The sequence below is a fragment of the Lutjanus erythropterus genome, chromosome 19 (genome assembly GCF_056507025.1).
Source record: "Lutjanus erythropterus isolate fLutEry1 chromosome 19, fLutEry1.hap2, whole genome shotgun sequence".
Taxonomy (NCBI): domain Eukaryota; kingdom Metazoa; phylum Chordata; class Actinopteri; order Lutjaniformes; family Lutjanidae; genus Lutjanus; species Lutjanus erythropterus.
This window is the reverse complement of record NC_139335.1, coordinates 11,604,832-11,618,474: the sequence shown is the minus strand read 5'-3', so window position 1 is coordinate 11,618,474 and position 13,643 is coordinate 11,604,832. Positions and strand designations below refer to the sequence as shown.

At 39.8% G+C, this 13,643-nt stretch overlaps 1 protein-coding gene and 1 long non-coding RNA gene across 2 annotated transcripts; one reads left to right on the top strand and one right to left on the bottom strand.

The window, feature by feature from the left end:
- Positions 1-249: 249 nt before the first annotated feature.
- rdh8a (retinol dehydrogenase 8a) lies at positions 250-7,131 on the bottom strand. Its single transcript, XM_084743937.1, has 6 exons — positions 6,760-7,131; positions 4,076-4,237; positions 2,751-2,930; positions 1,132-1,225; positions 845-1,028; positions 250-737 (listed from the first exon to the last, which is right to left on the bottom strand). Exons 1-6 carry the CDS (start codon positions 6,863-6,865, stop codon positions 510-512), a joined length of 954 nt encoding a protein of 317 aa, XP_084600063.1. The 5' UTR covers positions 6,866-7,131; the 3' UTR covers positions 250-509.
- On the top strand, positions 6,857-9,828 carry LOC146309356 (uncharacterized). The gene is made up of 2 exons (XR_014772422.1): positions 6,857-6,987; positions 9,547-9,828. It is a non-coding gene; the product is annotated as an uncharacterized LOC146309356 (long non-coding RNA).
- Positions 9,829-13,643: the final 3,815 nt, after the last annotated feature.

Below are 13,643 nucleotides of genomic sequence, written 5' to 3'. Positions count from 1 at the left end.
CAAAATAAAAGCAGATATACTGTTTCTGTTTCTCTCATACATGTTATAACTCTGGTGAGCCTGGGTGTATAGTTATCTAGGCTAGAATTTATAGCATTATTAATAATCTATAATCTTGGTGTTTTTCTCTGTAACTGAGTTCATATTTGTGCTTTTGTGTTTGTCCATGGGGCTCATATCTCATGTCCTGTGTGTGTGTTCTCTTAAAAACAATATAGACATCCAACACTACATCTGTTCACCTATATGTATGTACAATAATCCAATGTGTGTGTATTTCTGTGTTTTAGTGTATGTTTACTCGTATGTGTGTGTACATGAGGTCATCCTGCATCTCTGTGACAAACTTGTGCAACTGTGCATGTTGTCTGGCAAAGCTTATCATGGTAGTGTCTTTGAACTAAAAGGCATCTCCTCTCTCCAGAGTTACTGGCTCTACTCTACCTGCTTCGCCCCAAACCTCAGGGAAATGCAGCAGGAACTCGGCGGGGCAGGACTGGACACCCTTCTCAGTTAGGCGAGATGGTGCGTCTGCGCAGGCAGCTGCATGTCAGGCACTTGAGGATGCTCATGGTGATGTGCATGAGAGGGCCGAAATTGAAGAGTAGGTTGTAGAAAGTGTTGACAGACAGGCCACCAGTCTCATCTGCGTACTTTAAGGCCACAATGGGTGTGTAGAGGCTGTTGGTCAGATTCCTGAAGCGAGGGCTGTTTGACTCAATAACCTTTTTAATGCACTGGAGCGATGAGAAGCAAGAGAAAGTTTTGACTGATTTGTAGGCTGATTATTAACAGTGATTCTTGAATTGTGAGATAGATCATCACTAGAAACATGTTCACTTACTTTGGCTATGTCCTCTGGCGTCTGGCCCATGGCTTCAAATATATCTATGGAAGATGGCAGGTAAACGTCTTTAAAATAACGAACTGTGTCGGCATCTACTCCTGGATACTCCATCTTAGCCACATCCTCCATCATCTTTGTCTCAAACTCAGTGTGCACTGGGCCAGGCTCAATCATGGACAACCTGTGGGTTTGTGAGTCAGATGCAGAAAGGCCCGTGAGGGAGCATGTACAGTACAAAGTAAAGACAGATGTGAAGGAAGAACAGAGGAAAGAGGGTAATCTACCGGATATTGAACTTCATCAGCTGCACGGCCATACTCTCACAGAAACCTTCCATGGCAAACTTAGAGGCAGTGTAAACATCATTGAACACCACTCCTAAACCAACAAAGCAGAGAGATAAAGGGCGGCATCAGTAGATTGTAATATCAATTCTCAAACGTCTCGATTAACAGCAGTCATCAGTCAAACATCATTTACACACAAAGCTCACACATACGACAATAGATGTGCCAGACAGAATATGTAAGTCAGTTTATCTAACTTGCATGTGATTGACAACTTATCAGAAACTCTTTAACTTGTTCTGGTAAACCCCGCCCACCTGGCACTTCAAACAAGTTAAAACAAACACTAAAAATTCTTTACAGCTGCTTGTTATTTGACTCAAGTCAAGTCAGCAATCCTTGACTGAAAATGTAAGACAGATCAACACCACACACTTCTAGCCATGATTGAAAGGGATTATGCTTCTGAGTCTACACATTGCTTTTTTTTTTAATGAAAATGTTGCATACTGTGTCTTTAAGCCTTTATACACAAAAACATTTTCAGATTTCATCTACCAAGTATTCTCACATGACTTTAAAATGCTTGCTAGCATTTCATATCATGGTTATCATTATTATCTCTGTATTGTTAAAGTGTTGAAAGAGTTGAAGTTGCATCATACCCTTTGCGATGTCAATGTTTTAACTGACACAAAACAAACCCACATAATTGCCGTTTTTCAAAGCGTGGCAATCAAACACAGTTAAAAGATAATTAAAATTTTAAACTGTAACACTAATCGCCTGGATTTTATCACAGTTTATCATGAAAGTGATTATCATTTCATCTCTAGTCAGCACTATTATTAGAAAACAAAACTCTTTTTAGCAGATTACACAAAGAATCAGAAATAAAAAAAAACAGTTAGTGTTTTCTTACAGCATTCAAAAGAGAGCTTGTTTTATAAAATAAAATCAGTATAACGGAAATGTTTCAAGTTAGTTAAACAACACTGGCATGGTTTTGCATGGTATTATTCACTATGATTTCCACTTGAAGCACAGAACAAACTGTATGATTTACAGCCCAACGTGAGCCTTGAACGCTCAGCATTTGTTATCTTTATTTTCTCCTGCTTTTCTGCTGAGCCTTAGACTAAATAAAGAGTCTTTTGTTTTTTCAGTCAAATATAGGGCTTTTAAAGCTGCACTGGGCTAAAAGCATTCTTTGAACCTTCTTAGCCCCAGGCTATGCAAGCTGGCACACTGGCACATTCCAAAGTGGGCTAACCCCAACTTTAGTCTAGAGCCTGCTGGCCCTGCTCTAAAACAGTGCATGTAAACATGAGTTGCATATTCCAGTACATGTTTAATTCAGGGATAGTAGAAGTGCAGTATGAACTGTGGGTTAACCCGGAGTTAACAATGTGTGTGTTAAAAGGAGATGCGTTATCTCAGGGTCAACTCTTAGCCCAGGGCTAAGGATGGCTCTGAGTTAAGAATACGTAGCGTGAAAAGCCCTAAGGCTTTGACTGAAAATGTGGGAACTGCATATATCTTATCCTGTGGTTTTAGATCAAACTGAACTGCACTACAGATTTTATTCTGTATCTTTAGAAACACACAAATCATACCCTGTAGACCCATGACACTGCTCATGACCACGATGTGTCCTGCACGCCTTTTCTTCATGTCTGGCATCACTTCTTTGATCATGCGAACAACACCGAAGAAGTTGGTCTCAAATACTCTTTTCATCTCGTCGATGCTGATGCTTTCCACAGGTCCCAGCAGGCCCACACCTGCATTGTTGACTGACAGGAAACAGACACAGAGATGACACACTCGTATCTCCAACACTGCAAAACTTTTGAATGGTTAAGATATTGCTGACTTCATATGAAGTGATATCTGTGTTGTCTGCACTGATCTTTTGGTTTTTCTACAAGAACGGATCCCTCACTGATAGATCACAGATGGTCTTACTTGATATTGCCACCAGATGTCAGTGTGTGACAACAACAGAGAGGTGTGATGTAACACCAGTCCATGTTGAAGGGCCTCTGGGTCTTGAGTAACGAGGTGAAGGGGGATGTAATGTTGGATTTAGAGTAAAATGGAGGCAGGTCTACAGGGAGAACCATTATCCAGAGTAAAGCTTTAAACGCAAGAACTGAAAAGAGTTACCTGCTTAAGAATTATCAGTCCAGCAACATTAAATTTTACCATGATAATAGATTTATAGTAATCATTATTTTAATTATTATTTTATCTATCAGTTTGTTTGTTTTTTATTTCTATTATTTTAGAGAGACCAATATCAAGAACCCAATGAATTCTTGGTGACGTGCCGAGATCTTTAGGGGTCATTTTCGGCTTTGTTTTAGCTGTTAGGAACCCCCTTTGGAAAAAGAACAAGCAAAAGAAGGTGTCGTGGGCCAGATTCAGCTGTATGTCACAGTATGCTGGTCCTTTCTGTTTTGGTGCAGAATCTTTCTGCCCACTGGAATGTCAAGACTCTCCCAATCTCCTCCCCCCACCTACTCTTGATGTCAACTGCAAAACCATGGAGGACAGCGTTACAAGAAAGGGACCACTGTTTCCTAACATTTCAGTCGTGAATATTGAAAATTTTGTCCTAAAGTTTTTTTTATTGTTTCTGTAATAACACTGCACTGTGATTTTTTTTTTTCTTTTTCACCTGACAAGTCTGTTAGATTTTTACTGTTGTTCTCTGTCATCTACATTACTGTTTTGTTGAATGCAGGCTATTATAATAGTTCTCTGCATTTGGTTAGACCATACACTACACAACTTAATCACTTTAGGTTATTTACTAAAACAATTTATTAGCTGTTTCAAAATATAATGAAACAAAAGCACATTTGTTTATCTTCATAATTCCCACATAGGTGGATAAAGGTCAAATGGGGCCTTGTTTCAGGTGTGTCCAACTCACTCAGGATATCTATATGGCGGTCCTTAACATTGTTAATGCACTGCTTGACGGACTCGTCACTGCACACGTCTAGTGGAAGCAACATCAAGGTCTTGCCATATGTGTCTCCAGCTGCCTCTACCAGCTTGTCCTTTTTCTTCAGGTCCCGCATTGTGGCAATCACTGATAAGGAGAGAGAGAGAAGTGGAAAATATTATCTTACTTGCAGGATGGGGCGTCAAACTTTACAAACTTTCTAACTTTAAAGTGGTTCTTTAAAGTCTTACAGCAACACAACTTGGAAGTGCAAAGAAATGCTTTGGAGTGTGCTGAGCACTCTGGCTCATTCTTATTAGGGTGACCTTTTAGTTGACATCATTTATCATTTGATGGGGAATCATTTAGAAAGTCATGGATTGTTTTCTTATAAGTGAAGCAACCACTAAATGATTTCCTTAGCACACACTCCAGCAAGCACACACACGTCCAGTTGTGACAGAGTCAGACATGCGGGTCAGAGTTCCCAGCAGTGACCACGCCTGTCAGTTTACAGGACACACAATTGATTTCCTCTGAACTTTACACACTGAGCAACATTAACCTACATACAGCACAGGAATCTATCATGAGCAGTGACAGCACCTATCAGCACAGTGCTCACTTGGCTTTCATGGCTTCTTCCATGTCGCATGTTGTGCTAACACTGTGCTGACTGACACTATCTAGCTGAGAAAAGACATAGTGCTGTTGCACAATAGCGATCAGTGGGAGTAAACAGCCTGTCATTCACACATTCAGCTGAATCTACCTGTTGTCCTTGACAGATAAAGCCAAACCCTCACCTGATTCTTGCCTCAACAGGGACAAGATTGGAGAAGTAAGATTGCTCTGCTGTTTAATTTGCTGTAGAAGTTTTCTATTGGTATGCAACGGTACTGATGTGACATTTCATAACATATAGTGATGAAACCAGGGCCATTTCTGAGACTGTTGCTGTGTCAGCGTCATGCAACTTGTGGTAGTCAAATACAAACTATGCATTAATGACATCTGACAGAGTCTAATTAAGCCTGATCTTATGATTTGAGATCTGTGTGTCCATAAAGCAACAAAGAGATTTACGTATTGGTAGAGAAGTGAACAAGAGATCCATTGTTCTTGTAGCTCCTGCAGGAATTATTCTTGGGCTGCTTAAACATTCTTGAATGAACCACAGTGCATTGCACACACAGAGGTCTTTCTGGGGTTTGTCTGAGTTTGGTGCGCGTTACTGCAACTAATTACTACTTTATGCACAATGCAATATTTAATCTCTTTTGGATTTCCTAAAGACTCTGGGAAAAGAACAGATCGACTTCATTGCACAGAGGTGGCCTTATTGAAAGCAAGTCATATTGTGTGAAAATTCTGCTCAAACCAGTGCAAAGGGATCAATTTATCACGTTTGTTTTGCGTTTTCATTTACCCTTCCATGGTAATAAATTCCATCATATCCTGACGGTCCCCAAAGATTATGAATGCTTCAAAGTAAAATCAGTAGGATTTGTCTGAGCTCCAGAAGGTAGTTTATTGGTGGGACTCAATCTTAAAACGTCAAATACAGGCGTTTTGGGTTAGTAAAGCCTCCTGAGTACAGCAAAATAAAGAGAAATGCAGACAGAGGGGACACACTTCTAGTGGGTCCTAAGTGCTATTTGAGAGGGATTATGTTAATAGTCAATACACTGTTGTTTTTCAGAAAATGTTGCATATTATGCTTTTAAACTAAGCCTTGCACAGTGGTTCTTAAAACAAAAGGACAGCAGTACAGACTTAACTTGGCTAAAATGAACTAATTAGACAATGCAGCAGATAACTTCTGAAATCACGAATTTCACTGTTAACACACTGACTGTCTACAGACAATTATGTAATTCTGCATTAAGTTATGTCTAACAACAAGGGGGTTCTTAAAGCCACTCTTACCAACACGGGTGGGGGTGGGAAGGTGGTCTAATGTAATTCTCTCTGAGGCTCCCTGACATGGTCTTGGTTCCCCAATTCCTACACTGACATTAATGATGGCTGGGAAGCAGGAGAGGAGACGCACAGACCAACAATGTCAAAGTGGGACAACCTAACTCCACTGTGCACCAATGAAGACTTCAAACAAGGCCCCTGCTTCAGAGTGAGCCCTCGCTTGTACAGGTCTCAAACTTTGTCCCCCTTTCAACACTCGCTCCAGTGAGAGGACTATAGGCACATTAGACACGGCACTAAACCGGAGCAGGCGGTCTACAATTCACTGCGATAAAAGGGGGCTTTGTGCTGGAGAAGTCACTTGAAAGAGAACTGACAAGACTCCTTTTATGATTCCGCCTGGCAAGCGGCATCCTCGCAGAGCCCTGCCCTGGAAACTGCGCTTTCACATGATAATAGTTGAACCAAAGGGGCGACTGAAGCCCAGTCCTCACAAAAGGATATGGATCCGATATCACCAGGGTTAGCTATCTCAATGGACACTACACTAAGTCACTTATTTGCGTTAAGACGGAGAGTTGCGCATGAAACTCAACCGAACTTTGTGCGTAAAGGAGGCTTGGTGCAATAGTAGAGCTTTGCAGGGGAAAGTAAACACGGAATAGATTTTCAAGCGAACCACACTGTTATATGCTTGCTACTAATAGGTCCGATTAAAGAAACAATGAAGAAGAAAGCGCATTTACCATGGTAACGCTTCTTTTCATCTTTGGCCAGTGTGACGGCGATTCGTAACCCGATGCCGGAGGAGCAGCCGGTGATCAGCACAACTTTCTGCCCGCTGTTCGCCATGATTTGTCCGGGTAGGCGCTGTGTTTTTCAGCGGTCCTCTGCTCCGGATGGTCGCTGCCGAGGGAGCTACCGATCACCGGACTTTAAAGAACTAAAGCGGATCATGCAGCCACCGCAGCCATGTGAGCGACTAATTCAGTCACATGTTCAATAAAATCAGTAACCAAAAAAAAAGACGTGGCACTGCAAACACCCCTCTCAGACAAGATTTTCAACTTGATAGGTGCCGCCTGCCTGAAAATCAAGTTAATTCCTTTAAAATGTGTGTGGCCGTGCATGCGCGCAGTGCGTGTTGTGGAGGGGGCAGTGCTTATTTGATTTGTGAGCTGCTGGTGACCCCAACAACAAACAACTGCACTCTGCACACTGTATTCTCAGAGGTTTCTTCATATCTTATGGTTTCAGCTTCACCACTAATATATGACTTAAAATTTAACATCATATATTGGTAGCCTACCCAACTTATTTTAAAAATATTATTAAATAAATTATATATCATTTAAATTAAATTAAGTAAATTGGTCAACACAAGATTTTAAACGAGCTACTAAATATTTGGGCTGCTCATATGATTTCACATCACATCTACTATTATTTTATCATTATTATTATTGTTGTTGTTGTTGTTGTTGTTGTGTTAGTTGTTCTTATCTTTGCATAAGTGAAACCCAGAAAAGGGTTTGATTTTCTGATTTATTTATGAAACTAGTCCTCCCATGCTCACCTTCATTTTTGAAAGTAATGTTTATGATAATTTAATGCGCTGCATTGTACTGCCATCTGGTGGCAAGGAGAGGTGAAACACTCTTAAAGAGCAGTGAGGCTTACTGGATACATGATTCCCCATTAAATAAAAACTGCTGATTGCATCAGTGTAATCCAAACATTAACTAAATCTAAGAACATAAGACAAATGGGCTGAGTTGGGTTATCAGTTTTGTTTGTTAGCGATGCTGTTATCCGGCTCTGTTACGGTGACATTGGACCCTCTTGTTGACAGATGTTGTATGAGGTCAAAGTGCCCCTGATAAGATCTGAAAGCAGACTTGCTTCTTTTTCTCTGATTAAAGGCCAGAGTGCAAGAGTCACAGTCTGTCGTGTTTGGACCTGTTGCTCAGTGTGATGCAACCACATGCAAACTGCGAAAGTGTTAGGAAACTGTGAATTTATCGATTGATCCTCATAACCCCCCAGGCAGAGATGAGTGGAAGATCCAAAGAGCAGTCTGAAGTGATTAATGAGTGTGTGCTTTGTTAAAAATAATCTGTGATTTATGTCTGTCTCTTTTAACTCACTTAAACTGTTTTTGCATCTGCTTATCAAATGCCATATGAACTTTACATTATGTAAATTTCAGTTTATTAGATTGCTACATTCTTAAATATTGTTTTACATTCAGATATATTATTAATGCTTTACTTGATGTATTTAATATGGTCATTGAATAATGGCACAATTAGCACATTTATTTCTGTTTTAAATAATTGAACAGAGATTATTATGCTGGATCTTCTCGGCTGAGTTGCCCTTTTTTTGTCGTTTGGACAGATTTAATGAGGATTAGGCAGTACTCTGGTATGACATTTTATAATAATTTAGTTAATATTATAATTTGTCTGATATGTGCCTATAAAGTTGCTCCTCAAAGGAATTTGAGTTTATTTGCTGCTGATTTTTTCTGCCCAGCTCATGAAGTCTCATCTTGTATTTTACTGATGCAACAAAAACTCAACATTTCTGCCATTTTAAACATATTACAAGGACACGATGATGAATATGGGTCCCCCTGTTTTGATCCTCCCCCTCGGTTGACCCCTTTAACCTCATCCCCATCTTAACATGTTAACACGGTGTGAAGCATCAAGGTCACTATAAGGACAAGACAAGAGGTGAAAGCAGAGGACACAGAGACCGGCAGAGGGAACAGCGAGACAGGACAAAGACACGCTCCTGAGTTTTCTGAGTTTGTCTCCTCTGAGGGTAAACTGAGGTTACAGACCTCCATCCTGAAGAGCAACTATTCATTTCCGTCATAACTCTGAAAGGAGAAATTCTCCCACAGGGAAGACATATTTTAACAATGAGTGGAGTCCTGGCCTGAGCCATCAAGGGTCGGCCAGTAACCAGCAGGCTGATGGTGTGAACGCAGGTTTAACTGCACTGTGAAAAAATCAAAACAAGGCATGTGATGGATATGTTTTTTTGGGGTTTTTTTCATAGACTTCCAACATCACTGTATGTGATAAACTGTCTATTATGCAGACAACAGAGAGCAGACTGTCAGCTTACATAGAGTTCAGGCCCAATTTCCTCTTTCTGTCTCACAAAGCTGATGTCTGCTTATTTGGAACATCCCTAAGCTATGACCCATTTCTCTCACTGGAAAGCAGAAGTTTACAATGAGATAATAAAAAGTATAATTTGCATTGTCAGATAAAACAGCTTTAAATCCGAGCTGACAGTGTGCAAAACAACACGCGCTGCAGTGACATTTTAGTTTATATATTTATACACAGTATATATTTTAATACATTTCAGATTTGGCTGACGATGTTAGAGTAAGCTGCAATTGAGTGTCAAGGCAGAAGAGGTAACAAAAACATATACATACACGAAAAAGAGTCTGTAATGTGAGTAAAATAATCCACTAACGAATGTTACTTTTTGTATTTTTATGGCAGATCAGCAGATGTTGACCAGTGTCATGATCACAGATGGACGGAGAATGGAAAATGAGAATGAACCTTTGACCCACACCAGCCCACGAATACTGACCCAACAATTAAAAACAACCAAACAACACTTTGGTTATTTTGCTGTAAATCATTCATTTGTAGTCAGATCAGTGACACTTTACAATTCTGGTCCATTAATATGCATTTATAAATGCTTCCATGAGCAGATCATCGTGTGTTAATGTATGACTCATGAAGAAATAAAATATGCATTAATATTTACCACATCAGGAACTAATAGAGTCTATCTGATTCACAGACTGAGTCATGTATTAATTACCATTAGTTAAGTCACAGATTAATTCCCCATCAACATCTAGCATTAATTTATACTGGTAATTCATGTGTTAATTACCACAGTGGGTCAAAGCCACATTTTTGTTGCTACTGGCTACTGTCGTATTCCTGATCAGCATTAATAAATCATAAGCTAATGGTTTGTAAAGATATCAGTTTATGACTTTACTTGGTGAGGCACAAGACTATTAACTAATTATTTAGTACAAGTGGGTCACAAGACTAATGAGTTTTATTACAGTTTTTCGGCTGTTGTAACTTTATTTTTGTTGCCATTGGCAACTGTCTGACTCGTGATCAGAATCTGTTTTCATAAACATTAGCTAATGATTTGTGAAGTTATGACTTTACTTGGTGAGACACATGACTATTAACTAATTATTAAGTATATTTGTGGTTATGGTCACTGCTTTTGATACTGTCTGACAGATCACTCATCGACACTAATGTTTGAGGTCTTTGGGGCAGTTGCACAGTGAATACTGTTGTGAAATAGCAGTACCCAGCTGCAGTGCTGCACCTTTGAATCCACAAGCCTCAGCCAGGAATATTCCTGTCCCATGAGCAACAAGGCATTATGCACCAGGTGGTCTGATCCAGTTGCTTCCAGGTGGCGGACAGAAGTTGTGTCAAAGTGTGGATGCATGGTCTATCAGGTGGTATCAAAACCAATAATAATAACCACGCATACACTTCATAATCAATCCATTGTGTATCAATAAGAAAGCTGTTGGTAGTCCAGATGGCCACTCCACCAGTGGATATGGAGCAAAAATGGCCAGAATAAACTGGTGGAGTATGCATCCTGGGATGCTTTCCTTTGTGCCTCCGGAGAAAGTGGACAGGTGTGGATGGACAAGGAGGGGTGCTGCTGGACAGCAAGTGATGTCTACCAGCCTCCAAGCTATTGCTGTGGAATTTCAGGAGACTGAGGCACTAAGACACAGAAGGAGTGAGGAAAGAGACAAAGAGGAGGGGATAATACAAGCCCCCACACGCTTTCCCGTGCCACGTGCTTACTTTGTATTTAATGTCTTGTTGTAAACCCTCCTCCCTTTTTCACTTCAGACTTTCCCCTATCCACTTTCTCTACTGCACCTCTGCACCGACAGCATCTAAACCTCCTCGTAGCAATCAGCTTTTCAACATCCTTCCTTTAGAGCTTTCACCTGTTTCCTCCAACACGTCTGAGCGAACTGCAGCTGTGCCCTGGGCCCAAATCATCTGTAACCTCTTTATCGAAGTCCAAGTCTCAGAAAATGACACCCCCATCCCCTCTAACCCCTACTTTTATAGCTTAACAGCCTATTTCCTGTGTAGTGAATTTTGAGATACATGAGCAGATGCTTCTGGAACTTCCACTGCTTGTCCAACTAATTTTATAAACCCTATGTCTGTTTTCACTTATCCTAATTAAAGATGGATTCTGGGATTATTAGGCAGATACTCTGCACTGAATGCACAATGCACATTAAACTATTTGTTAGAACAAATGAATACGTACACTGCATTTCAAATACATCCCCTAACATTTTCATACATGCTCATTCTTTTCATATTTTACAAATAATTTCTACAGATACTCCTCATTATACAGCAAGTGCATCAGACTGGCAATCCCTTGATTTGGCCCTCCAGTTGGTGGCATCTCCATGCAGTTGCATTGGACAGGAGACATGCTACTGGAAGGATAGGGGTCTCTGGCTGTGTGAAAGGGCCCAGAGGACTGGAATGTTTGCCACAGGTCAGGAGTGGCGCTTTCTGCTCTTTTGTGTGCAGTCTGCAGAGGAGGTGTGGAATGCAAACTTCATGAGAATAAAAGGGACGAAGGAAAAGAGTAGCTGGGGGTCGGTGGGCGGGAGGGAGACTTAAAAACAGAGAAAGAATGGGTGCAAAGACTCAAAAAGGAGTGAGCTGGGAAAGTGTCTTAGGCGTTCTGAGGCAGAGAACACCATTAATTGAGAGAAAGTGCTAAAAGAGGAGCCCACGAGCTGCACGGAAAGACGAGCGTTAAACGTGTTGCTGCAGCTGCAGACCACACACAATGAACACTCGACAGAGAACGCTTTGAGAGCAACGACACACTGAAGATCATAATGTAGCATTTCTGAGTACCACTTAATGACAGTCTTAGAAACATTCATAAAGTTACAGCTCATCATTTTATGTAATTCATACACTTTCAGGCATGTGCCAGTTGTAAAGCATTAATCAAAAAGTTCTTAAGGTTTTTAAAAAATTGCTTAAACACTAATTTCCATTCTCTGAATGAAATGCTCAGTGCCCTAAACCCATTTATCATTTATCATTCATTCACTTGTTTCTAATGATGTGAATGTAACCAACTGACTAGAAAAGAATCTGGTTCAACCTCAGCCAGAGATTCATATAGTAAATGTACTTTCATCATACTCCTCTTTCTTCAACCCAACAGAATATTTTTCCTCCCTTTGGCGGTGATGTTGAATAAAACCAAAAAGTGGAGCACAAAGAGACAACGCTGTGGGATCATGAATCCACTGTCTGTATTACTGTATTTCTTGCAGTTATGGATGCATGATAAGGATTTTCTTTGAGCTGTAACCGATAACTGATAATTACCTACTTCTCATGGCCAATACCAATAAGATAACCAATAATTTCACATTTTGTGTTTTACTGTAAAACGTACAGCACAAAAAAAAAAAAAGTACAGTAAAAAAAGAACAGCACAAAGTATGCTTCATTTTTTATAGAACATATTTCTAAGAATTTAAATGCTTTGAGAATCTTTTAACTCAGATATTAGTATAGTTGTTATTTATCAGCTAATATAGGTGAATACCAATATAGATCAAGAAAGCTGGATAGGCCAATATTTGCTGATAATTTTATGCAGTGTGTAATGACTGTGTGATCTGAAAGTACTGAGTGACTCGGAACACAGACAAAATGATTTTGAGGTGGTTTGGTTTGTTTTTGCCATAAGAGTCAAAGGTTTTTTTGAAATATAATTTGAAAATTTGTTTTTCAGTTTTGAGATGAAACATATCAAGAAATGTGTTTTAGCTATTCTAAAAAACTGTAAAGCTACTCCAAGGAACTTTCGTATTTTGTTCATTTTTGAGGCTATTGCAGAAAAAAGCAGTCGTGTTTCCACAGTAATAAGAAACACAATATATGACATTAAAAATAAGAAATTTCTCTTTTTAACTGGATAACTTACTACTCACTGTAACATTGCCTGGGAAGACGTAAACACATTGCTGCTTGTTTTATCTGATTTCAAGGACAATCCGACCCGGTGGCAGGCATTAAGATGAACTGGCCAATCTTATGGTCCATTAACTTGTTACTGCATGTTACTGCATCTATAATAAATGTAGACTGTTTCATAACTCATTGTTGTAGCTTTAAACGTGAAGGCAACCATTTTTGTGGCTCAAAGTTAATGGAAACAAGCAGAAACACAAAGAACTGCTCAGCCTATTCAAATGGTTTCTGAGCACTTATTATTGTGGCACTAAATCTAACCAAATCATTTGCATATTCTAAGATTCTTCATGTCTTCCCAATATCTGATCTAAATACATTTTATGTAGCAAATGAAATAATTTGCCTAGGTATTTGCAAGAAAACCAGTGTCACAGGCACCTAGAACTGATAAAACTGAAATGTCTTCCACACAGAAAGGAACTTCAGAGAGACGCTGGTGTGAATTATATTTGGATCAGTGTTTGGATTAACCTTTAGTGCCCCTGCAGATG